The following is a 25610-nucleotide window of genomic DNA, read 5'->3' as shown; positions in this document are numbered from 1 at the left end:
CTAAGAGCACTAGGTTTTACTGTTTTCTACATTTTGTTTTCACAACGTTTGGACTCATTTTTCGGCTAGTGCAGCTTCCTTAACATAGGAACATAGGAAACCGATTAATACAAATCATTAGGATGGGAGGCAAATAGGAAAGAAATGAAAGCTCCACCCACGGTGAAGCTTACCACTATTAAAGAAGCCGTCCTCTGATCCATTTTAGGACTTTTTTGAATAATAAGATGTGCAGATCGCCTCACCAGACACCCGCTGACAGGCCCAACTGGCATTCAACGCTCAAAATGGCTGCACATCTGCCGGCCCCAGGTAAACAGCACCTGAGGCGGTGGGCTGGCTCCTCCACCCAAAGGCTCAAGGAGAACCCCCCCCCCCAATAACCCAGGAGCCCATGGACTCCGCTGTCTTGGGAAGCAACGACCCAGGAAATCTTTCCCCCACAAAGACCTGGAGAAACCTTCTCAATGACCGGAGGGAGATCCTGCACCGCCAAGATACCCGGGAGACCCCCTCGATGACCAGAGAAGATTCTGCCCCTCAAAATCAGGGGAGATATTCTGCCCCCAGCAACCTGAAGAAATAATGCCTCTCTCAAATGAGCGGGGGATATCCGGCCCCATGAAGACCCGGGGAGATCTCCCCGCCCCCAGGATCGCAGGGGAGCCCCTCCCCAAGTAACCCGGGGACAACCCTAATGACCAGAGACCTCACCCCCGAAAGGCCCGGAGACACCCTCCTCCAAATCCACCGGGGTGGCAGAACCATAGGCTGGACAAGGCGGGCGTTACCTGCGGCCTCAGCCCGACCCGCGGCGCTTCCGTCCTATTGTTTCTCTCCCACCAAGATGGCGGCGGCCGCGCCGAGCCCCGCCCCCCGCGCCTCGCTCCCGGAGCTCCTCGCTATTGGCTCGCACCGGGAGCCGGGCTCGTGGACTGGGCCGCCGGAAAAGCGCTGTTGCTAGGGCGCCGGGATCCCTGGCAGCGGCTTCCGGGAGGGGCGGGGCACGGAGCGGGGCCAGGGATGGGGCGGGGCCTTGCCTGCCTTCCAGGGGGAGGATGGCCAGGGAGGTCAGGTGGGTGGTTGGGTGGACAGATGGGCTTTGGGCTTTTGGGTGCAATGAGGGATCCCTGGGTGAACGGATGGCTCAACCAACTGTCCCATTTTTCCAGAGTCCGAGGGGTTTCCCGGGATGTGGACTTTTCAAGGCTAACATTGAGGCAGTCTGCAGCAAACTGGGAATTTCGTCACCCTAGCAGATGGATGGACAGAGGACTAGATGGGGATGGATGGAAAGATGGACGAGAGAGTGACTGTAGACGGTGAGTAAAGGAGTGGTTATATGCACAGGTGGATAGATGACTAGATGTAGAGGTGTCGACAGTCTTCTGGGGACTGGTGGATAAACCTGTGTCCAATCTAGGTCCTACCAACCTCCACACTGCAGTGCTTGTCTGAGGCTCATTTGTCCTGGGTCCTATGCGTTGGCCAGGAGAGCTCCCACCTGAGTGGATGTCAGTGAGAAATTCGAGGGAAGAGGGAGGTGTCCCTGAGAGTGGACAGAGCCTCCTACCTGATCTCTGCTTTCTGTAAAGGAGGCCAGAATGGCAGCCCCATGCTGCATGTGCACTGGGGGTTTGCAGAGGTGTGGATTCATGCATATGCTTACCTATTCAACAGGTATTTATTGAGCACCCACACTCTGTGCTGGGAATATAGCAGTGAACAGAAAGAGTTAAAAAGAGGGGGGAGGGGGTGCTGCCTTTATAAGAGTGGGCAGGAAAGACTTCCTGTGACCAGCTGATCTCTCCTCTCCTGGAAGCACCTTCCCTGTGTGTTTCAGGCCTCTACACCCTCATGCTTCTCGCCTCACTGGTTCTTCCTCTTTGCCTCCTCTCTCTGTCTACATTCTCTCTCTCCTAACCTTATCCAGGTTTATGGCTTCAAAGTCCACCTACACGTCCATCACTCCCAGAGGTGTACGTCCAGTCCAGACAACTTACTGAGTGCCAGACTCCATGCCCAGCTGTAAACTAGGCATCTGCGCTGACTTCCACTTGGCATCTCAAACTCAACTTGTGCCACCCTCGCTCTGGCTCATCCCCCAAATGCACTCTACCTCACCTCCGCCAGCTCAAAAGGATGGCTGCGTAGTCCTTCCTATTGCTCAGTCCAAACCCCTCTTGACTGCTTTCCCACTTACATTCAAGAAGTTCTGTTCCTTCCATTGCATCATTTACCCAGAATGAGAGCACCTTTTGCCAGGTGCATGGCTTCTACCCAGTCCAAGCCACCACCTTCTCTCCCCAGGGCAATGTCACAGCCACCTCCCTCCCAGTCTCCTGTAGCAGCCCTTGCCATCTTCAGTCCATTCTCCGCACATCAGCCTGTGAATACCTAAATCAGAATCCTTCAGGGGCGCCTGGGTGGCTCAGTCGGTTAAGCGTCTGCCTTCGGCTCAGGTCATGATCCCGGGGTCCTGGGATCGAGCCCCGCATCGGGCTCCTTGCTCTGCGGGAAGCCTGCTTCTCCCTCTCCCTCTGCTGTTCCCCCTGCTTGTGTTCCCTCTCTCTCTGTGTCAAATAAATAAATAAAATCTTTTAAAAAAAAAAAAAGAATCCTTCATGCCCTGCTCAGATTCCTGCAGTAGCCCCTCCACAAGGAAAAGCCAGAGTTGGCAGGGACCCTATGATTCCCCATTGCCTCTCTGACTACATGTCCTCTGTTTATCTCCAGCCCCACTGCTCAGCAGCCTGAAGTTTCTCACACATCACACCCTGTGCACTCTCCCGGCTCAGGGGTTGGGCTCCAGTTGTTCCCATCCCTGCAATGCACTTTCCACGGATTTCCAAAGGACTGTACCCTAATGCCCTCAAAGCCCCTCATTTCAGACTGCAACCTGAACCTTTCAGCCAGCACATGGGATCACCTTTATCCCTTTACCCTGCTCTACTTTTTTTCATAGCAGTTACCTTTCTTATGGAGGCATTTATTATCCTTATATGGCATTGCCTGGCTTCCTCCACTAGAGTAAGAGCCCTGTGAGGTGAGAATCTCTCTATTTTAGTCATGGATAGATCCTGAGCACCTCAAATACCAATAAACTCCAGAAATACCTGCTGGCTGACTGAATAAGAAGGATTCCATATGGTATTAAGTGATAAGGGCTATGGAAAAAAATTAAAATGGGACAGTGGAAGATTGGGGCAGAATGAGAGTATCCCGGATCAAGGTTAGCCCTGGGTCAGGCCCAAAGCCCCCCACACCCAGCAGGATTGCTAGGAAGCCCAACCCAGCTTCTGCTCCTGTTCCCTGTCTGTAACCACAGAATAAAAAGAACCCAAGAGGCACCAGTCATTCAAACCCTCATAGGTAAGTACTGCCCTGCCTTCCTCTGCCCACCCACTCTCCCATTCCAATACTCCTATGTGTGGGGTTGAGACTGGAGAGGGCAGGGTCTCCCTGGGGAAGACATTAATTCACTCTTATATTTCTTCCATAACTACTGACCTGTGCTAGACACTGGGTACATAGCAAGAATGGACACAGCAAGAATTTGAATGATTTATAGAGTCCTTGCCCCACAGTGAGGAGTGTGGGGAAGTAAAGGATGAATATAACAGTAAAATAAACAACTTAAGGGGCACCTGGGTGGCTTAGACAGTTAAATGTCTGCCTTCGGCTCAGGTCATGATCTCAAGGTCCTGGGATTGGGCCCTGCTTAGAGCTCCCTGCTCAGCAAGGAGTCTGCTTCTCCCTCTCCCTCTGCCCCACCCCCCCACTAGTGCTCTCTCTTTCTCTCTCTCTCAAATAAATAAAAAAAAATTTTTTTTAAGATTTTATTTATTTATTTGAGAGAGAAAGAGAGAGAGCATGAGAGGGGAGAGGGTCAGAGGGAGAAGTAGACACCCTGCCGAGCAGGGAGCCCGATGGGGACTCTGGGATCTGAGCCAAAGGCAGTTGCTTAACCACTGAGCCACCAAGGCACCCTAAATAAAAATCTTTTTTAAAAAAACCTTAATTATGGGCAGTGTGAATAATGGAGAAAAGGAACCAGGATGATGTGCAGAGTATGTTGTTTACATCCAAGGCAGCAGGAAAGGTTTATCTGAGAAGGGGACATCTGAGCTAAGATGAACCTAGAGGCATGGCTGAGCAGGGAAAGATCTAAGAGAAGCCATTCCTGAAAGAAAGCATAGCAAGTGCAAAGACCCCAAGGACAGAGCAAGTTTGACATGTTGGAGGAATATGAAGAAGGTGCTTGGGTCTAATGGAAGAAATAGCTCAGAGCTCAATGGAAAGCTCAAAGACATGAAGGAAAGACCAGAGATCTGGAGACCAAATCCAGGAATCCTGATGTGCAACCAGGAGTTCCAAAGGGAGAAATGGGGATGGATGAAATAGAGGCATGAAGCAAATGAATTACAGAAGAAAACTTTTCTGACATGAAGAAAAACCTGTGTCTGCAGATGGGACGTACTGACCTCATTCCCAGGCAGTATGGAATGGAAAGATGATAGTAAATTCTTAAACTCCAAGGAGAAAGAGAACATTGTACAGACTCACAGATAGAACAAGTTACCTGCCAAGGAGGAAGGGCCAATGGCCTTAAACTCTCCCCCATAACATAGGTAAATTATCTGCTACCTATACACAGTAAAGGGTCAGTCCTCATGCCTGGAGGGGGGAGGTAGCCATTAATGGAATGGAAAAAAGTATGTAGAATTTCCAAATTAACAAGGGAAAAAATGAAATGAATGACATCTTAGAGAGAGAAAAGGGGAAAGTAGGTAGTTGGTAGTTTCATATAGTTCAATTGGATAAAAAGATAAAATCACAAAGTAAAAAATAATAAACATAAAAGAATTATGGAATGGCAAACATTTTTGTCATACTAAATAAGGATACCCTGATCCCCCATTAAAAACCTAGAGACTGGGTTAGAAAGATAAAAAAAAAGATACATACTGTTTATAACAAAGATACATGAAACCACAAGAAAAGGAAAAAAAGACTGAAAATAAGGAGTTGGCAGAGAGAAAGATCAGGCCAGCACAAACTAGAAGACAGCAGGAGTAGCTACATGACACCAGAGAAGGTAGGATTTAAGGTGATAGGCATTGAGAAAAATAAAGAGGGTCATTATCTAACAAAAGGCACAGTTCATGAAAAAAATAAAAAATGTAAAATAATCATAGGCCAACATACACCAGATATTAAAACCACTTTTTGTTTCAATCAGGAGCTAGACAGGATTGGTATTAACACTAGTATCATTACACAATGCTTTAGAGTTCTAGCAAATATAATAAGACAAGAAAATAAAATGTTATAAATACTGAAAAGACCAAGATTGCATTATCTTTTTAATGTAATGAATGGAAATCTAGAAAATCCAAAGGACTTTCTTGAAAACTACAATTAATAAGAGAAAATGTTAAGTGATAAATACAAGAAAATATATTAAAAATTCACTATAGGGGTGCCTGGCACAGTTGGTTAAGCGTCCGACTCGATCTCAGCTCAGGTTGTGATCTTAGGGTCATGAGATCGAGCCCCACATCGGGTTCTGTGCTCCATATGGAGTCTGCTTGGGATTCTCTCTCCCTCTCCCTCTGCCCCTCCCACTTGTGCTTTCTCTGTCTCAAATAAATAAATTAATTAAAAAAAATAAAAATTTACTACAGGAGTGCCTGGGGGCTCAATCAGTTAAGCATCTGACTTGATCTCAGCTCAGGTCTTGATTTCAGGGTCATGAGTTCAAGTCCCACGTTGGGTTCCACACTGGGTGTGGAGCCTACTTAAATTCTTTTTTTAATTTACTACAAATAGCCCCCTAGAAATCAATAAAAATGAGAAAAATATTCAATTAACAATAACAGGACTATAAAATATTTGGGAAGAATTTATTATGAAAGGTATAGGAATTGTACTGAGTGGGAAATTTCCTATAGGAAATCATACTAGAAGTCTGAGAGGGAATGGGGTCAGGATTCATACATCACTTGAGACTGGACACTTGCCATCCTGGACAAAATCTGGGTTTATTAGCAAAGATGAAGAAGAAAAAGGATTGGGAGGCAACCAACAGAACCTCACAACATGAAAAAATGGTCAAGTATATCAGAAGGCAAGGGATGCAAATCAGAGTGAAAATGTAACAATGGCGAAACTATGGAGAGAGTAAAAAGGTGAGTGATTGCCAGGGATTTGAGGAAGAGAGATGAATAGGTGGAACACAGAGGATTTTTTAGGGTAGTGAAACTGTTCTATATAATACTCTAATGGCGGATATATGTCATTATACATTTGTCAAAACCCATAGAATGTACAACAAAAAGAATGAACTCTGGGTAAACTCTGGACTTTGGTTTATAATGGGTCAACATTGGTTCACTGATTATAACAAACATACCACACTGATATGGGATGGTGAGGGAGGCTGCGTGTTGAGGCAGGGAGGGGATATATGGGAACACTCTATGCTTTCCACTCAATTCTGCTGTGAACCTAAAACCACTCTTCTTTTAAAAAACTATTAATTTTTTTTTTTAAAGAGAAATGAGCTGATACTTTATATTTAGTAGACCAGCAAATGTTAAAAAGAGCTGTACCAAATCTTGCTTTCCAGGATGTAAGGAAAACATTAAACATTAAAACAAAACATTATTGACAAAGGTAAGATTGGTTACAGCTTTTTTGGAAAGCAATTTGGCAAACTCCAGCATAATAAAAATGCATATACTTTTGCACCCTATAGTCCCAAACTTTGGATTCTCACCTATAGAAATAAGAGCACTGGATGTGGGCTATATGGTCAGGGATATTTATTCCTACATCACGTATAGTGGGGAAAAAAATTGCAAAGTGATGGCCCATCCACAAGGCCCAGGTTAGAGACATTCTGGTACGTCCACACTGTTCTGGCTATTATGCTGTGTAAAAAAATTACCTCAATTTAGTGGCTTAAAACAGTAACATTTATTTTGCTCACAAATGTGCCATTTGAGCAAGATTCAGGGGTTGCATCAAGATTCTTTGCTGCATCCATCTGGGCAACTTGAAAGCTGGGGCTGCGATCATGGGAAGATCCCTCACTTTTTTTTTTTTTAAGATTTTATTTATTTATTTGAAGAGAGAGACACAGCGAGAGAGGGAACACAAGCAGGGGGAGGGGGAGAGGGAGAAGCAGGCTTCCCGCTGAGCAAGGAGCCCAATATGGGGCTCGATCCCAGGACGCTGGGATCACGACCTGAGCCGAAGGCAGACGCTTAATGACTGAGCCACCCAGGCGCCCCAAGATCCCTCACTTGACGCATGTTTAATGCTGGCTGTCAGCTGAGGCAGGAACACACACATTGGCCTCCATGTGCCCTGGGCTTCCTCACAACATGGTGGCAAGGTTCCAAGGATGATTGTCCCAAGAGAGAGGAAGGCAGGTTGGAAGCTGTATTACCTTTCTAACCCAGACTCCGAAGTCACAGCGTCATTTCTGCCTCATTCTGTCATTAGAAGCAAAGTCACTGAGGCCGGGATGTATGTTCAAGGAGAGGGAAATTAGACTCCACCTTTTGTGGGAGGAGGATCAAAAAATTGGGGGACAGGTTTTATGTCACCATCGAAAAGGAGGAATTGGAATACCACCACCTGAACTGGAGTGCCTGCAACAAGTTGAGACGAGTGAGAAAGATGCAGAAAAGTGTGTACAAAATGATCTCATGTGTACAACAAAGAAAAACCACATTTGATACCTTGTACAACATGGGTTTGAACTCCACTTATTTGCATATTTCCCCATAAATACAGTACAGTACTGTGTATGGATTTTCTCTTCCTTATGATTTTCTTTCCTCTCTAGCTTACTTTATTGTAAGAATACAGTATATAATACATATAACATACAGAACAGGTTAATCGACTGTTTATGTTATTGGTAAGACTTCCAATCAACAGCAGGCTATTACGGTTTTTTTTTTTTTTTAAGATTTTTTATTTATTTATTTGACAGAGAGAGACACAGCGAGAGAGGGAACACAAGCAGGGGGAGTGGGAGAGAGAGGAGCAGGCTTCCCGCCAAGCAGGGAGCCCGATGGGGGCTCGATCCCAGGACCCTGGGATCATGACCTGAGCTGAAGGCAGACGCTTAATGACTGAGCCACCCAGGTGCCCCCAGGCAATTATGTTTTTGAGGAGTCAAAAGTTATACATGGATTTTCGACTGTGCAGAGGGTTCACATCCCTAACCCCTGTGTCATTCAAGGGCTATATTATTATATATATATCCCTATATATATATACACACACACACACACACATATAGCCCCAGAGGGGTTATATATATTGAATGACACAGGGGTTATATATATATATATATATCCCTTGAACGACACAGGGGTTAGGGATGCGATATATATATGGGATATAATATATATATAACGATTATGTAAGCAAGGAGAAACATAGGAACATGTATCTTTTTTTTAAAAAGATTTTGTTTATTTATTTTAGAGAGGGGCAGAGAGGCAGAGGGAGAAGGAGAGAATCTCAAACTGACTCCCCGCTGAGTGCAGAGCCCTACCCAGGGATTGATCCCAAGACCCTGAGATTATGACCTGAGCCAAACCAAGAGTCGGACACTTAATGGAATGAGCCACCCAGGTGCCCCAGGGAATATGTATCTTATAACGATGGTTTTCCAGAGAGCTTTTCCAGAGAGCGATGGTGATAAAAGGGAAAGGCAGGGGTAAACAAAAGAGGAAAAGATAAAGATAAAGATTGTGCTAAAACCCAGAAGTTAGGATGATTCTCCCTTATGCATTGAATTACAGGTGTTTATATCACTGTATGAAGAAAGTGGTTACCTATCTATTTATCTGTTGTTGTGTTGCTGTTTTTAAGTCCGCTCTACACCCAGTGTGGGGCTTGAACTCCTAACCTTCAGATCAAGAGTCACAGGCTCCACCAACTGAGCCAGCCAGGTGCCCCAAGGAAGTGGTTTTTCAAAGAGGCGTGTTTAGGTGGTGACGATCAAGAAACTTACCTTAGAACCTTAGAACTCAGGACGGCGGGGAGGACCCGCTACAGAAACCCAGAGGCACCGTAGGGCGTCAACAGTGTCCTTCACCTGGGCTGTGTTTTGTGAGTGTTCGGCCTGTGAGAAATCATTGAGCAGAATGTCTTTGTTTTGTGCATCTTTCTGTATTCATTATATTCCACACTTTGAAAAAAATTTTAAATTAAAAACAAAACAAAACAAAAGCGGAGCAAACTTCGCAGAAGGTTCCCAGTGGGTGGAGTGAAGAGATGGGAGAGGAATCCCAGCCCAGACCACTGGACCCTCGGCCCAGCGCAGGGTCCCGGATGGAGGTATAAATCTGGAGGGAGCAGCATGGAGAGAACACCCAAAGCCATGCTTCTGACAAATCTCCCAGGGTGGGGAGCGAAGTGGAGCCCTGGGACACTCCAACATTTAACTGTAATCTGGGTTAAAGCTGGCAACAGAGCTGAGAAGGAAACCCGGAGAACTAGATGTTCCTGAGAAGGTGGTCCTTGAAGCGGAGAGAGGAGTCCACCATGGTGACTTCAGCTGTCTCCAAGGACCGCAGGGCTGAGCTGCGGCCAGAACGGGAGGCGAGGAGGCAACTGCGGGGAAGTCTCAAGGCTTTTGCCATGAAAGGAGAACACTGGGCCAAGAATTACAGGGGGACACGGGGAGCAGAGGAGGAGCCCGGGACTTCTGGCCCATGTTTCTGTTTTGATGAGGTGAGGCCATCACTGAGGGAGGCTGAGGTACAAAAGGTTAGAGGATCGGCCAAGCGCCAGGCAGCAAGCATTGCAAGGGGCCTGCAGATGAGGGGTGGCAGGAGGTGCTGAGCAGAGACCTCGCCTCAGAGATGTAAGTAGCCAGGCCCCAGGCAGGCATCAGCCAGGGTGAAGAGGTTGTCCAAAAGTGGAGGGAGTGAGAGTTGGACCAGAAGGTGGAGGCAGCCTTTCTGTGCTGAAGATGCCCCGTTGGGGATCCCTTCGATCCTCCCACACAGCCCTGGCCTGGGATTGAGGAAGGAAGAGCTCCTCTCTGCCAGGGCCGGGGCCAGGGGTAGGTTCGGGAGGGCGTGCATGGGCAGAGCTGTCCTGGGCTTACTGATTTATCAGAAACCCCTTCCCTGCCTGTTTCTTAAATCAAGCTGGCCTTTCTCGCTCCACTCCACCCCCTCGGGCCCACGGCTCCCAAGGGTTGATGGGCAGTTCCCAGTCCAGAACACAATGTTCCCACCAGGACAGGGCAGGACCCAGGTCCCCCACCACCCAAGACCCTCCCCTGAATCCACAGCCCTGGAAAGTGGGCCACATGGGGAGGGGCTGGTTGCAAGTCATTCCTGATTTGTTGTTGTTACAGAACAAAGGCAGGAAAATCACCAAGAAAAGGATCCCACAGGGCCAGGGTGGAGGCGGCTCCCAGCACATCGTTCTGGACGCACACCCTGTCCCCACTGCGTCCAGGACGCGGAGAGCCCAGAAGGACACTGAGAAATTCCCATCGTGCTGGAAGCCTGCCTGGTCTCCGTGAGCCCCGCTCTGGCACACTCCATGGACCTTTGCCTCACTCTGTAAACCTGGCCCTGGACCAGTTCCCAGGTGCAAAGCTAGCCCTCCTGGGGCATAAAACTAGCTTTATCCGTTTACCAGGTCTGAGAATAACTCACATAGGTTTTCAGTTGTGAGGCCAGTTCTCTGTCACAGAGTGGGGCCTGCTTTTGCTATGAGCCAGGGATGCCCAGCTTAAAGTGAGCATAAGGGGAGAGACCATACCAGCCACGGAACCCCAGCCTCCTCCCGTGGTTGGGCCTTGGCCCAGCCCAGGCAGGTGAAAGGCTGGACTGGAACTCCACTGGGCCAACGCACATGGGCAAAGCCAAGGGCACCGGAGTGGACGCCCTCCCATAAGCCTGCTTCCTTCTTTTTTTTAAAGATTTTATTTCTTTATTTGAGAGAGAGAGAATGAGAGACAGAGAATGAGAGAATCCCTGGGTAGGGCTCTGCACTCAGCGGGGAGTCAGTTTGAGATTCTCTCCTTGCTCTTCTTTACAGAGGAGCAAGCCAAGGTACTGGAGGGTCTCCAACTCATTCTCATCTCACCAGCCTCAGCCCAGAGCTGCCAGCCCAGTGGAACCATCTTGAGTTCTGAGGTAGGGGCAGTGTCCTGACGTGGGGGTCTGGGGGTCACATGCTTTCTGTGGCCCAGCTCTGTCTTGGTTTGAAAGCAGTCTGCCTTCCAGAGCCGCCAACGCTGCCCCTCATCTGGGGTCATATGAGCCTGTGTGCAGCCTCATTTCTCATCCTGGCCATGGGGCTCTAGGACAGGACGCCAGGAGTCCAACGTGGCTCATGTGCTGTTCCAACTTGTCGGGAGTTGATGTACCTGTGCCCCAAAGGCCTCTGCCCTGACCGCCCTGCAGATCCAAGCCTCAGCTTCAGGTCCCCCAATCCTCCAGCTGCCCAGGCTGGGCTTGTGACAGGCATGGGAGAGTGTGCGGCAGGTGTCCCTGCATGCCTAGGCCTTTCTTTTTCAGAATGAAAATGTCCAGTTTGGGGGCACCTGGGTGGCTTAGTCAGTTAAGGGTCTGCCTTCGGCTCAGGTCATGATCCCAGGGTCCTGGGATCAAGCCCCAAGTTGGGCTCTCTGCTCAGTGGGGAGTCTGCTTCTCCCTCTCCCTCTCCCCTACCCCGCTTGTGCTCTCTCTCTCTTGCTCTGCTCTCTCACCAGTAAATAAAATTTTTTAAAAAATAAATAAATAAGGGGAAAAGAAGAAAAAGAAAATGTCCAGTTTAACTATGCTTGGATGTTATGCTGGAAAGTGCTGTTTTGCTTATCTGGTGGGTCTAGACTTTAGCTCTTCCTTTTTACCAGTTTACTAAGAAAAAACCAACTGTATACCCCTGCCTCCTCATTCTGGGAGCTGGAGGACCTGGCCAGGAAGGAGATTGATGGATCCTGGCTTCCAGCAGCATACACAGTGACTTGTGACCCTTGGCTCAGTGCAGTTCTGCAGAGGGAGGAAGTGGTGGGCCGATGGCCAAGAAGGCCACGGAGATTTGGCTGGTACTATTTCAACTGTGTACCCCAAGAGCTGACCGCCCAATGCCCATTCTTCTGCCTGTCAGGTTGGACTGATTGGTGGGGTCAGGTCCTGCTGGCTTTCCTAGTGACTGGGGTAGCTCCTTTGGTTTCACATTCCAGCCTGGCCAGCCTCCTGCCCTGCAGTCTACAAATGGGCTGGGCACTGCTTGACTTTATGTACTTAAAGACAAGCCATTTGGGGTGCCTGGGTGGCTCAGTCGATTAGGCGTCTGCCTTCAGCTCAGGTCATGGTCCCAGGGTCCTGGGATCAAGCTCCACGTCAGGCTTCCTGCTCAGCCAGGAGCCTGCTTCTCCCTCTCTCTCTGCCCCTTCCCAGCTTGTGCTCTCTCTCTCACAAATACATAAATGATATCTTTAAAAAAAAAAGACAAGCCAGGGCGCCTGGGTGGCTCAGTTGGTTAAGCGACTGCCTTCGGCTCAGGTCATGATCCTGGAGTCCTGGGATCGAGTCCCGCATCGGGCTCCCTGCTCGGCAGGGAGTCTGCTTCTCCCTCTGACCCTCCTCCCTCTCATGCTCTTTGTATCTCATTCTCTCTGTCCCAAATAAATAAATAATAAAAAATCTTAAAAAAAAAAAAAAGACAAGCCAGTTAACTGGGTTGTTTTTTTTTTTAATTAATTAATTAATTAATTTATTTGATGGAGAGAGAGACAGCGAGAGAGGGAACACAAGCAGGTGGAGTGGGAGAGGGAGAAGCAGGTTTCCCGCCAAGCAGGGAGCCTGATGCGGGGCTCGATCCCAGGACCCTGGGATCATGACCTGAGCTGAAGGCAGACACTTAACAACTGAGCCACCCAGGCGCCCCCAGTTAACTGATTTTATAGAAGAGAAAGTAGTGCTCACAGGATCAAGAATTTTGGTTGGGAAAAGTCAAAGAGGAAGGGGTAGAAATGTCACACAGAAGAGACAAACTTAGAGAAAAGTTTGATTTTTGAGCCCATGATGTCACAAAATGTAACCTAGACTCAAAACCCATCTCTGGCCAAGTTTCATCATGATGTTTAGGATGACTAGGATGAAGGTGACAATTTCTGAGGCATCCCTACCTGGAGAGAGTCTCCTTCAAACCTCAACTCTAGTCTTTCTCCCTTTATAGTGCCCCAGATGCTTGTGTAACCAGAATTGTGTGATGTAGGCTGGGGCAGGGAGGGACAGTGCGTGCTGTGTGTCCAAACCACTCACTTTACGAAGAGGCACTGGCAGCTCTGAAGGAGAAGGGCAGCATGACCAAGGGCAACAATAAGGCATTGGGAGCATGATCATCCTTGAAATAGGAGACCAGGGCTGCTGTCTATGTGAGTCCAGAAACATGGAGGATAAGCTCTATCATCAACGGAAGTAAGGTCCAGAATGCCCAGGTGGACCTCAGTATCGTTCTTGATAATTCCTGGGGTTTAAACAGTATCATGGGGTGCCTGGGTGGCTCAGGTCATGATCCCAGGGTCCTGGGATCGAGCCCCACGTTGGGCTCCCTGCTCAGGGGGGATCCTGCTTCTCCTTCTCCCTCTCCCTCTGCCCCCCTGCTCCTGCTCTTTCTCACTCCCTATCTCAAATAAATAAAATCTTTAAAACAAAACAAAAAAACAGTGTCAGGAAATGTCCACAGCAGGTCATCAAAATTTGTTCAGTGAGGGGTGCCTGGGTGGCTCAGTTGGTTAAGCGTCTGCCTTCGGCTCAGGTCATGATTCTGTAGTCCCAGGATCGAGCCCCGCGTTGGGCTCCCTGCTCAGAGGAGAGACTGCTTCTCCCTCTGCCCCTCCCTCCCCCTACTCGTGCTTGCTCTCTCGCTCTCTCAAATAAATAAAAATCCTTAAAAAAATTTTGCTCAATGAATGAATAAGATGAGTTAGACTTAATTTCTGATATTCTAATTCAGAACTTGGGTAATACTCATCTAAATTCACAAGTCATTATTCGGTAAGTTCCTGGTCAACATGCTGCATTTTATCTGCATATCCCCAAATAATCAGGTAACAGTATCTGTGCCATCTTGTGTGATGGGGCATTTGTCCACAGAGAGGATGGGTATGGGTAAAGGAAGCAAAATTCATACTTAACATGAGGCCTTGTGAAACAAACACAGATTCCTTAATCACAGGAAATAAACTGTTTTAATTCTGATGTTATAAAATGGATGCACTAAGATCACTGAGGATATATTCAGGTACCTGTGGTAAGTACAGAACATACAAGAAAGCAAAGTCCTCATGTCACGTGCACCCTTCAAGGCTGAGACTGTGGACAATATGCTCTCATTGTTGTCCTGGCACTTCTTAACTGTTCATAGCGATACCACCACTAAAACCACAGAAGCCAAGCCATATTTAATTTTTAAAGCCTTGAAACAAGGCCAGTTTGGCTTTGAGACAGCTCAGTGCTACTGGTTTCTTGAGCTCGGTGGGCTATCTCGAATGTTTACCCGCTATTTGACCCTTTTTTTTTTTTAAGATTTTATTTATTTATTTGACAGAGAGAGAGACAGCGAGAGGGGGAAGGAACACAAGCAGGGGGAGTGGGAGAGGGAGAAGCAGGCTTCCCGCCGAGCAGGGAGCCTGATGCGGGGCTTGATCCCAGGACCCTGGGATCATGACCTGAGCCGAAGGCAGACGCCCAACGACTGAGCCACCCAGGAGCCCCTATTTGACCCTTTTGTACTGCCAGGTCAAGGTAAAATCAAACTGGAACATGATTTTGTTGAGCAGCTTCTTTTGGTTACTTGGAAAGAAATTGTAGGCGTACTGGGTTATCACGGAATCATTGCTTGTTCTCCTTATAGCTATGTTACCGAGAAGGAAATGGTAGAAGTAATATTGTCAGACAGGAGATGTTGTCCGCTGGGCTTCATTGGTGACTTTATCTTCCCTGGCAAGGGATATACTTGATGCCCTTCCACAGCATCCCCAACAACTCAAATACCATGCTGCCATAGTTAATTTTTTAAAAATATTTAAAATATAAGAAAATTTTAAGTTTACTTTGTTTTTAAAGAATTTATTTTAGAGAGAGAGCATGTGAGTGGGGGTGGGGCAGAGGGCGAGGGAGAGAGAGAGAATGCTAGGCAGGCTCCATATTGGGTGGGACGCGGTCTCATGACCCTGAGATCATGAACTGAGCCAAAATCAAGAGTCATACTGCTTAACCAACGGAATCACCCAGGCGCCCCTAAATTTTTTTATTTTAATTTATTTTTATTTTTATTTTTTTTAGTAAACAACCTCGTCTTTTATTTGCCCAAGGCCAGCTGTTGCAGGCATTGAGGCCCCAAGACTTCCAGAAGGGATGAAGGGAGGAGGGGCAAACCATCCTGCTTACCAGGTGTTGCCTGCCCCCATCCTCCTTCCTGCAGGAGGTAGAAAGGGAGATAAAGTCTACATTTGTGCCATCAAGGATCATGCCTGCTTTCAGATACTTATAAACATTCAGCTGCTGTTGAGGAAGAAACTGAGGCACTCTGACCCCCCACGCCTCTATGTGCCAGTCCAAGCTTCTGCCTGCTCCTCTTTCTCTCTCCAGAATGAGCTGCAGGCAGCCTTTTGCTGGGGAGGGTCTTAGGAGCCCATCTGGTGGCCTGTGGGGGGGAAGGCCAGCCAGGGTCAAGGGCTGGGGATGGGGGAGCAGGAGGAGAGGTGTGGTTGGAAGAGCAGCTGCTGGGAGGGGGGAGTCAGCACTGAATAGGGGACCCCAGCTGGGGTTTCATAATGATATCAGTGGGGGACAGCCAGAGCCCTTTGCTGTCTAGATGGGGAAACTGAGGCAGAGACTCCTCCCATCTTAAGAGAAGGGAGGGGCCTCCTATCAGCTATTCCGGTCCATTCATCTTCCCCACGAAGACACTACAGCCCGGGAGCTGGAGTTCCTCGTCAGTGGTCACTTGGTGTTTAGACTGAGACACAAGGAGTGGAAGGCAGCTGGGTCACCTGGCCAGGGAGCCCCCTCCTGTTGTGACAAACCAGAGGAGCACCTTCCCCTACCTCAGCTGCTGGGACGAGAGGCAGGGCTGAGCCTGCCCAACCCTACTCACGTGCCTGAGAAAGGCTCATTTTTAGCACCTGGCCTCTTTTCCCTGCCTGGAGGGAGCTTGGGGGACAGAGCAGGGAAGAAAGCGGCCAAAGGGAACAGGGAGACCTGGAAGCAGGGCCCCAGGGGATGTCTGATTGTGCTCTTCTCCCCACCCCAAGGGAACCTGGGCCCAGAGCAGGGCCCTCAGCCTCCATGCAGCGTGGATATGAAGAGGATGCTGTCCTGGTCCTGCAGCTGGTAGTCCAGCTCGCCCAGCAGTTCCCATTCCTGGGCACACGCTGTCTCCCTGGATGAACAACTCTGGCCGCTCTTAAAGCAAATTCTTCTTGATCCAGACAAGGAGGTTCCCGATGTTCCAGGGCTCCTCCTGTCCAGGTAAGGTGACCTGATGTTTCTTTATGCCGTTGAAAAGGAGCTCCACACCACCTCCGAACTCCACCTCCACTGACAAGGGTGCTGCCATGTTGAGGAAGCCCAAATTTTTTTTAAGTAGACTCCATGCCCAGTCTCATGACCCTGAGATCAAGACCTGAGCTGAGATCAAGAGTCAGAGGCTTACCCGACTGAGTGCCCCTATGATAGTTAATTTTATGTGTCAACTTGACTGGGCCATGGGGCACTGATATTTGGTCAACCATTGTTCTGGGAGTTTCTGTAAGGGTGTTCTGGAATGAGATCAACATTTAAATCAGTAGACTGAGTAAAGCACATTGCCTTCTCCCATTGTGGGTGGGCCTCATCTAATCAGTTGAAGGCCCAAATATAACAAAAGGACTCTTTCTCAAGTAAGAGAATTTTCCTGCCTGACTGCCTCCAAACTGGGGCATTGGCTCTTCCTGGGTTTCCAGCCTGCTAACCTTCTACAAGGAACTACTCTATCAGCTCTTAAGGGTTGAGAACCATAAGAACCATTCCAGACTCAGACTGGAATGAAATCATCAGCTTTCCTTGGTCTACAGTTTGCCAACTCATCCTGCAGATGAGACCTGCCTGCCTCCATAATTGCATAAGCCAATTCCTTATAATAAATCTCTACACACACACACACACACACACACACACACACTCCTTATTGGTTCTTACTGGAGAACCCTAATACATATACCCAGGCCTCCTAATTTTCAAGAGCTCACATCCCAGTCCCAACAATATATCTGCCGGAGGAGTACTATGATGGCCAGGAACCCTGAAATGGGAGGACAAACAACACAGGGCCACACCAGAAAGCCAGACATGATTTGTCAGCCTTTATTAACCAAAAGCACAGCCGAGCCCTAGAGTTTCCTTTTAAAAAACCCAACCTTGTTTATGGCAAACAATGATTTAATTATATGTTCAATACTACAGAGCAATAATTGATCACTTTCTAATCACTTATTCTTCTGACATTAAAATACAAGTGTAAAACGGTTAAAATAAGATTCTCCCCAATGATTTAAAAACAACTCCAATTGAAAGACATTTCAAACACTATGTGTAGAACTCAGGACCAAAAAAAGACCTTAAAACATTTTACCTTTGAGGTAGCACAATAATGCTGAATTAGATTTCTTTTCTTACAATGAGCTTAAGAAAACAATGAGGAAATCTACCTTTTGCTCAAGGTGGGCTAAATGGTTTTCTACAAATACCCCATGAGGTTAGTGACAGTTTCCTCCTTTTTTTTTTTCTCTTTTTTTTTTAAGTATAAAGATAGCCCTGCAGTGTGTAAAAGGAAACCCACAGGGGAAGGCCACTTCCCATAAAATAGACATTAGAATCATTGAGGAATGTCAGCAGTCAAGACAGGAGGAACAAGAGGTAATTGTAGTGAAAAACCAAAACAACTTGTATCTTGGCAAGACTGGTTTACAAGTGTATGTCAAGAACAAAAATTCCAACATCAGCCAACCGAAAACAAAATATAAAAGATGACATTCATGGGTCTTTTTCCTTTTACGCTGTGCAAAAATGCTCTTTCACTCTTTCTAAATGAGAGAAGACGGTTTCTGCACAGCGACTTGACGTGGAAATGCTGTATGCCCAGGGTACCGCTGGGCCCCAGGGGCACCTCTCACTGACTACCACTGCGAGCAGAGAATCTGGGCATTAAGAGGATGAACATGACCTCTCCTGGTCGGAGAACCATTTCTTGCCACTTTGCTGCTGAATTCACTCATTAAACTGCTCAAAGAAAAGATGCACCCTGACTCCTGAGAATCTACAGCAATTATATGTAAAACGATCAACTAAGAGGACAGCACACGTGAAGCCTTCCTTCAGAGACTACAACCAAAACAAGAGGGTGGGTGTGATAAACTGGGGCTAGAAGAAAGGATAATACTGTAGGTTGGGCCTCAAGGCTCTCAGGAATATTTTCCATCATCCCAAATCAATAGCAAAGCCAGGAAAGAGGACGTGAAGCTCTAACCCATGGAAGAGAAGAATATAAAAGGGATCTCTTCCCAATACACTCCTCTCCTTGAGGCTCAACCAACAGTGCAGGGCTTGCCTGGCATACTGTGGACACCTGAGCCCTCAGTTGAGCTCAGTCTGCCACCTCTGATCCCCCAGGCTGCCAAGAGAACTGGAACCCTGTCAGACTCCTGGTACTATTGCACTCACACTGGTGAGTGAAAGTCTTCCTTCCTAAGCCAGACCCCCAAGGGGCCCTGTATGCAGTGAGGATCTATACTCATGACCCATATGTCAGTCTGTAGTTAGAGCAGGAGGACTCAAACCTGGATGAATTCTACTCTGTAAAACAGCAACCATCAGTGAGTTGGGGGTACCAAAGAGGCTTCTGTGAAGGGGGAAGACTGAACTGGGATGTGCAAGAAGGCAGGATGAGAAGCCCATGCCTAGCAGCCTGCAGGAGTGACTCTGGCACTGAGCTCCCAGCCAGCCCTGACTAATGCTGGCACGGGGGTGCAAAGGGGGCATCTGCTCAGTGTTTAAACAGAGTCCTCGAATAGAGGGGGCTAGAGCTCTGTGACACTCCTAAAGCTCACTGTCTGTGCCTGCTCCTTTTGGAAGAAACAGGTGTGATTCTTGTCTGCTAAAGTACAAGATCTTCTTTCGTAATTTATTTGATAATAAAGCAACACCCTAGAAAAGAACCTTGGAAAATTGTGGGAAAAAAACCACATGGGCTTTCCCATAGCTAGCTGCCTGTTTGGGAGTATTAGTTACAACCTTTCATGATTCTGAGAGCTGCAATGCAGGCTACCTAGCTAGGGCTGTCTGAAAAGAGTCCTTCTGCTTTTACTTCACGGAACACAAGAAAAAGGGAGACTTGACCAAGGTTGTGGTGGGTCACCACTCTAGAAATCCCTCCACCACACTGTCCATGGCAAAAGCAGAGAGCCCGGCTTCTATGGACAATAGAAGTGACCATGTGGGCTCCATCATTATCCTACAACAGGAATGACTCAAGCCTCAGCATGCAATCTCTTAGGGATTTATTGAGTTACACAAGTTTAAAAAGTAAATCATATTGGAAAGGGCCTCTTGATTTAATATAAGCTTGGCTACAATATTCAAATTTATCTCTATGCAAACTTCACACTGCTCTTAGGATCTCTTGTAGCATCTGATTCTAAGTCATTCTCAAAAAAAAAAAAAAAATTTATCCTGAACTATATCTAGTTAATTAGGATAATTCATCACAATTCTACTTGATATAATTAAAAGGTTAAAAAGTTTTAAAATACAAGCTAATTTACTTTCCTCTGGGGTTAATAATTGGAACCCCAAATATCCCAACACCTTAACTAGAAAGGTCTTTGCAGTAATTCCATGAAATAGTGAATGATTGATTTTTTTTTTAAAGATTTTTATTTATTTATTCATGAGAGACAGAGAGAGAGAGGCAGAGGGAGAAGCAGGCTCCCAAGGAGCAGAGAGCCCGATGCGGGACTCGATCCCAGGACCCTGGGATCATGACCTGAGCCGAAGGCAGACGCTTAACCATCTGAGCCACCCAGGCGCCCTGATTCTGATTTTTAAAAACAAAGAGTTGATCTTCAGGATGAATGCCTGAGTCAGCTGACACACTGATATATATGACCAGGTCAACGGGAATTCCCCAAATGCAGAAATAAAAAATTTTTAATTTCAAAAAAATAGCTGCTTCTTCTTTAAAGAATTTAAAAATTGATAGTTCAACAGCAAAGCTATGTAACAACACTGGAGAAGGAAAGGGCTCTCTTTGTAGTACAACCTCTTGCTGGCACACTGCCATTATCAGCGGGTAGGGGTAACTGGAAACAAGATGGCAGGAGTTGCCCAGGGAAGTATTTGGGTCAGATAAAGTCATGGCACATCCAGACCCTGGCTCCTTAGAAACGGACAGTAATTCATTCATGCAAACCGCACAGAGATTAAATAAAACAAAACAAAATCTACTAAAACAAAACAAAACAAAACAAAACCCCCAACCCAGAAAACCTTCCCTGGCTCTCCGCTACCTGAAGAACGTGCTGAACCCAAATTCTCTGCTCTAACACGGGTCTTCATAACCAATCAGTGTACTCTGGGGTGCTGAGCTGCTGGGCCCGGGGCAGGGCCTTCCCCCCAGCATCGCTGTGAGTTTGGAGATAGCTGTCATGGATGCCCCAGGCCCGCAGACCTCCAGCCTCCCTGCCGCATCTTCTACTGTAAAACCGAAGGCTACCAGTGTGAACAAATGCGGACTTTCTCAAAGGACAAACGAGAAGATCAAGGGCTACGACAATGCCTCCCTTGAGGAAGGTCAGGGGCGGGTGTCTACAGTTGAACACAGCTCTGTGCAGACCTGTGGTGACTTCCAACAGCAACAGTAGCAGCCAGAGAGGAAAGGAAGATGATTACGCTGTGGACTTTGTATCAGGCACTTAAACTGCTGGAGAGACATGCCATTATGAACCAAAGATGTGACAACTGGGCTGGAATAATCATTACGAGTGGTCTAATAATGGGCTTTCAGAAGCAAAGTGGAGGAGGTGTGGGCGGAACCTCTGCCCATCCTGTAGTGCTGACTTTCAAGTGTCCTACATGTCCACGGCCACGGCAATAGCAGCTGGCGGCGGTGGTGAGAGCAGGAACGGGTCTGTCGTGTCTGTCTTCTGCGTGTGTTCTGTGGCTGACCAGAAGGTTTCGGTGTCACACTGAGAAGGCTCTGGGCTGGGGCACACCTACTGCCCGGGGTCAATCAGATCCATGCTGGAGCCAAACATCTTCACCAGCTGTTCCTCGTAGTGTGAGATGTTCCTCTTCATGATGTCCATGCAGGGCCCCAGAAGCCTCTCAAACGCCTGTACGTCCATAACTGCATTGTTAGAAAGAGGCACGCGAGAGAATGAATTCTCTACACCAATAATTCAAAGTCATTTCCCTCATGCAAACCTTCTCTCACATATACCCATTCACCTCAGGGAATCAGACTGGGGGATGCTGGGTGCTTGGAAAAAGGACGGATGTTTCTATGTGAGCCCAGCCGGACTGTGTCATCTGTTGGCGACTTTGCAGAGCCCAGCAGCACCTACTCACTGGGTCCCAGCAGAGCCTTGGACACCTGCCTCCGTGACTGCTCTTCTCACAGGCTATCCTCACTCAGTGCTCAGAAATGTCTGCTCAAAGGGTACAGTCACCCATTTCTAGTTGGTCCCACAGACTGTTCAAGCCTAGATGTGTGTGAGAACTGGTGAAATGAGTCAAGGCTTACTGATGGGGCAAAAAAAAAAAATACTGCGTGTTAGAAAAAAAAGCATTAGTGCATAAAGAATCTATTTTTCTTACCTAAGCATGTGACATCCCCCACTGCATATGCTGAAGCAGCTCTGGGCTTGTTGGTGACCAGTGCCAGCTCTCCGAAGTACTGCCCCTTACGACAACGGGCTATCTCGACCTCCTGGTTCCCGCCGTCCTTGTTCGCTTTGGTCTAGAGCGGGTGGAAAACATGACTAGGCTGGTTCCGGAACGCAGCTGAGCACATCCACTTACACACACTTGCATTCCCTTCTTGGGACACTTAAAACGCAATTATTGAGAAATTCACTTTGCAGAGACACTAACTGTACCATGTCAACTGCATGGGCTAGTTCATCTCAGCGGTCTGGGTTGGTTTCTTTTATTTTTATTTTTTAAGATTTTATTTATTTATTTGACAGAGAGAGACACAGCGAGAGAGGGAACACAAGCAGGGGGAGTGGGAGAGGGAGAAGGAGGCTTCTTGCAGAGCAGGGAGCCCGATGCGGGGCTCGATCCCAGGACCCTGGGACCGTGACCTGAGCAGAAGGCAGGCGCTTAATGACTGAGCCACCCAGGCGCCCTCAGTGGTCTGGTTTAATTAGAGGAGCTGGCTTTTACCTGGGCCTTCATCCAAGGCCCAACACCTTTCAGGTAATGGCTAAGTATCAAGAGGTAGGGAGCAGACCATTTTCTTTGGAAGACATATGTATCTTCCAAAGGAAAAAAATATACATAATTATTATAACATACATTATATATATTATGTCAATATATATGATCATATTATAGTGTCAATTATATATTAACATAAAACACATATTTTTTTTATATATTATACATTTACATATATATATATATATATATATATATATATATATATATATATATATGAATGCTGTCCTTTTGGTAGATGCTGACTTCTGAGGTACAAGAGAAAAGATAAGGTCTTTTATTAATTCCTGCTAAATGATGTTAATGTTTCTCTTAGATAAAGTCACAATCCCGGGTCACTTCTTTTTTATTTGGGACCATGCCTTTCTTGGACAATACTTTACAGTGACAAGTTTTCTTTTTAGGTACTGCCTGCTCTGTAAGTTAGTGGTTCCCCACCCCCCACTACACACATTTTTTTTTTTAGAAGAGCTAAGTGACTAAAAAAACTTTTTTAATAATGTTCAACCTGGATATTTAGTGCTTTAACTCTGTATTAAGAAATCAAGCAGGGGGGAGCCTGGGTGGCTCAGCCAGTTATGCGTCTGCCTTCAGCTCAGGTCGTGATCCCAGGGTCCTGGTAAGGAGCCCTGCATCGGGTTCCCTGCTCAGTGGGGAGTCTGCTTCTCCCTCTCCCTCTGCCCCTCCCCTCCGCTTGTGCTCTCTCTCTCTCTCTCAAATAAATAAAATCTTAAAAGAAAAAAAAAAAGAAATCAAGCAGGTTTTAATTAGTGCTTATCAAATTATGGAAAATAATGTAGTATATTATATTTAATATCTAGAGTTTCCTTTTTTTTTTTTACAAATCCATCTGCTAAGCTAAGCAATAATTTCAGTAAAAAATTATTTAGAATTTATTAGTAAGAATTAGTCTCAATCTCTAAGAGCCACTTTAGGTTAGAGGCAGGTAAGCCTCCTTCCACACTTCCGCCCCAACCTGTTCCCTCTGAAGCTGATCTGCTCCACCAGAGCCAGCACTCTCCTTCCAGTTTCTGTAGCATCCTCTGGGGCTGCAGACGTGTTTGTGCCCAAGTAGTCCCTTCTTTAGAGTAGCAGTTAACACACTGTCATATGAACGCCAGCCCCCAGGGGATTTGTTACAATGCAGATTCTGATTCAGTAGGTCTGGGGCAGAGTCCAAGACTCTGCATTCCTGACAAGCTCCCCCCACCCCTAGAGCCACAGTGCTGCTGGTCCCACATACCCAACATTATGCTGTGATCAACAAGTGTCAATGAGTATTTGAGAAATGTACAAACATATATCACTAGTCCAAAAACAGTAAGTAAAAGAACATAGATGTTTCAACCTATTGTTTCATGTGAAACAGCAGATCTATTTTTAATAGAGGCAGTAATCATGTTTTTCTTTCTCCATATTTAACTTTTACTAAAGATAGTCTGTAAAAGGTTTCATATTAGGTTAGAATTATATTTAACTATTTTAACAAATTCTACATTCTTAAAAAAAATTGGAATAGGGAAATCTGGTGACAATGGATTTATGATGAGAATCACTCCTCCCACTCATTGGCCATCAGTTTTCTAGGCCTCCCTATCCACGAAATGGCATAGTAATGCTGGTCCTAAAGACCTGCCCCCAGTGCTCTAGAAAGGAAGCTTTTTTCATATTCAACACCCACATGTATGCCTTTATCATGTAATTCCCCCACTTTCTACTAGGGGGTTTATCTTTTTCTTATTGATTTATAGGCCAGTATTTCTCATATCATTAATTATGTCACAGAGGCAAAGGCAATAGGAACAAAGAGAAATATACTAAATCCCTACCACTGGAGGTACTTAAACATGGGTCTTTGCCAGTCACATACCTCATAGAACAATGATGGTTTTGTTACACCAGACACCCTTCACATTATTTAAAGCAAGCAGCGACTTTCTGTGCATGCACCTGGCATAAATCGCACCATCACACACGGACTCACCTTGCTTCTGATCAGGATGCTCACCTCTCCGGACTCTATAATGTAGAAGCTATCAGCCTTTTCACCCTAGAGAGGGAGAGAACGTTGTCAGAGCTATACATATGTATTGGCGAGGGACACAGAAATAGATAATTTTCTCATTGCCCTGATTTGTATTTATTTTCCAACTCTACAAATTAACCAGTGGCTAACAAATTCAGTACAAAACGAGAGGATCCTGGTCACTGGGAATGTCAGTCTAACTATGACTGACACACATCTCTCACTTCCCAACATGGAATATTCATATTTCTCCTCATGAGTATGCCCAGGCTGCACACAGCATCACTATTGCTCAGGTTAGTCTGCTATTGAAACCTGTGACTGGGGGAGGGAGGATGGGGCAGGGGGGACCAATAGACAAAACTACTACAGACAATATTAAGGTGACTCCTGGCTACCCCTGGGCCTCGGGCCCAGGGATAATCTGGACCACCAAATGCAGCCCTCCAGAGGACAGGGTGGATCTGGAGAAAGCCCTGCCTTGGTGAAGGAGGTACTTTGATATGGGTTGATGTCACCCTTATGAGCCTCAGGCTTTTCTTTCACTTGCTTGGATTTTAAACCACTTGGCTGAACCAGTCATTCAGGTATTTCAACAAGTAATTAAGTATTTACTATGTGCCAAGACACTGTTTTAGGTATGTGAGATGTATCTGTGGACAAAACAAATATCCCTACCCTTGTGGGAATTATAGTCTGATAGGGCAAACAAACTGTAAACAATCAACATAGTGAATCAGCAAATGATACTGTTGTGTTGGAAGGCAATTAAGTACTAAGGGAAGAAAGCAGAGCAGGCAATGTGGGATCTGGAGTGCCGGGGGAGGAGAAACTCTGCTGTATGGCCACAGTATACAGCAGACTCTCATCAGAGGGTGAAATCTGAGCGAAGGCTGGGAGAAGAGGATTTCACAGGCCCATTTCAGGCTCTGACACCTTTCTCTTAACATCCGGAGCAACGACCATCTACACTGGGTAATTCAATACTAATCATGTGTCCTCATTCCACGTGGGTCTTATGTCTTCAGAAGAATCTACACTTC

General features: G+C 46.7%; 2 protein-coding genes, 1 long non-coding RNA gene and 1 pseudogene across 6 annotated transcripts in view; 1 reads left to right on the top strand and 3 right to left on the bottom strand.

Annotated features, from left to right (window-relative positions):
• IP6K2 (inositol hexakisphosphate kinase 2) overlaps positions 1-948 on the bottom strand; it is a 29785-nt gene extending 28837 nt beyond the window's left edge. Inside the window, exon 1 of one of the 4 annotated variants that reach the window (XM_045862464.3) lies at positions 792-948. The gene's annotated coding sequence lies outside the window, so the exon portion shown is untranslated. Of the gene's footprint in view, positions 1-709 lie in introns of all 4 variants that reach the window. The other 3 variants (XM_045862465.3, XM_054504767.2, XM_064596428.1) reach the window with 3 other exon arrangements.
• Positions 171-11675, top strand: LOC123833826 (uncharacterized). Its single transcript, XR_010413181.1, has 3 exons — positions 171-312; positions 1173-1322; positions 11089-11675. It is a non-coding gene; the product is annotated as an uncharacterized LOC123833826 (long non-coding RNA).
• Positions 11676-14451: 2776 nt separating this feature from the next.
• LOC123834786 (ubiquitin-related modifier 1-like) lies at positions 14452-17255 on the bottom strand (annotated as a pseudogene).
• A 132-nt stretch (positions 17256-17387) lies between these two features.
• The window catches only part of PRKAR2A (protein kinase cAMP-dependent type II regulatory subunit alpha), a 120116-nt gene continuing 111893 nt past the window's right edge, over positions 17388-25610 (bottom strand). The window contains exons 9-11 of the mRNA XM_045862463.3: positions 24526-24591; positions 21918-22059; positions 17388-21447 (exon numbers count right to left, since the gene is read on the bottom strand). Coding sequence (XP_045718419.1) covers positions 21314-21447; positions 21918-22059; positions 24526-24591 — 342 coding nt within the window. The 3' untranslated portion in view covers positions 17388-21313. The remainder of the gene's footprint in view (positions 21448-21917; positions 22060-24525; positions 24592-25610) is intronic.

Source organism: Mirounga angustirostris, unplaced genomic scaffold (assembly GCF_029215605.1).
Source record: "Mirounga angustirostris isolate CCGP_5_RB_7025 unplaced genomic scaffold, mMirAng1.0.hap1 SCAF_1, whole genome shotgun sequence".
NCBI lineage: Eukaryota > Metazoa > Chordata > Mammalia > Carnivora > Phocidae > Mirounga > Mirounga angustirostris.
The sequence above is the reverse complement of the archived record's forward strand: the minus strand, read 5'-3'. Positions and strand labels throughout refer to the sequence as shown.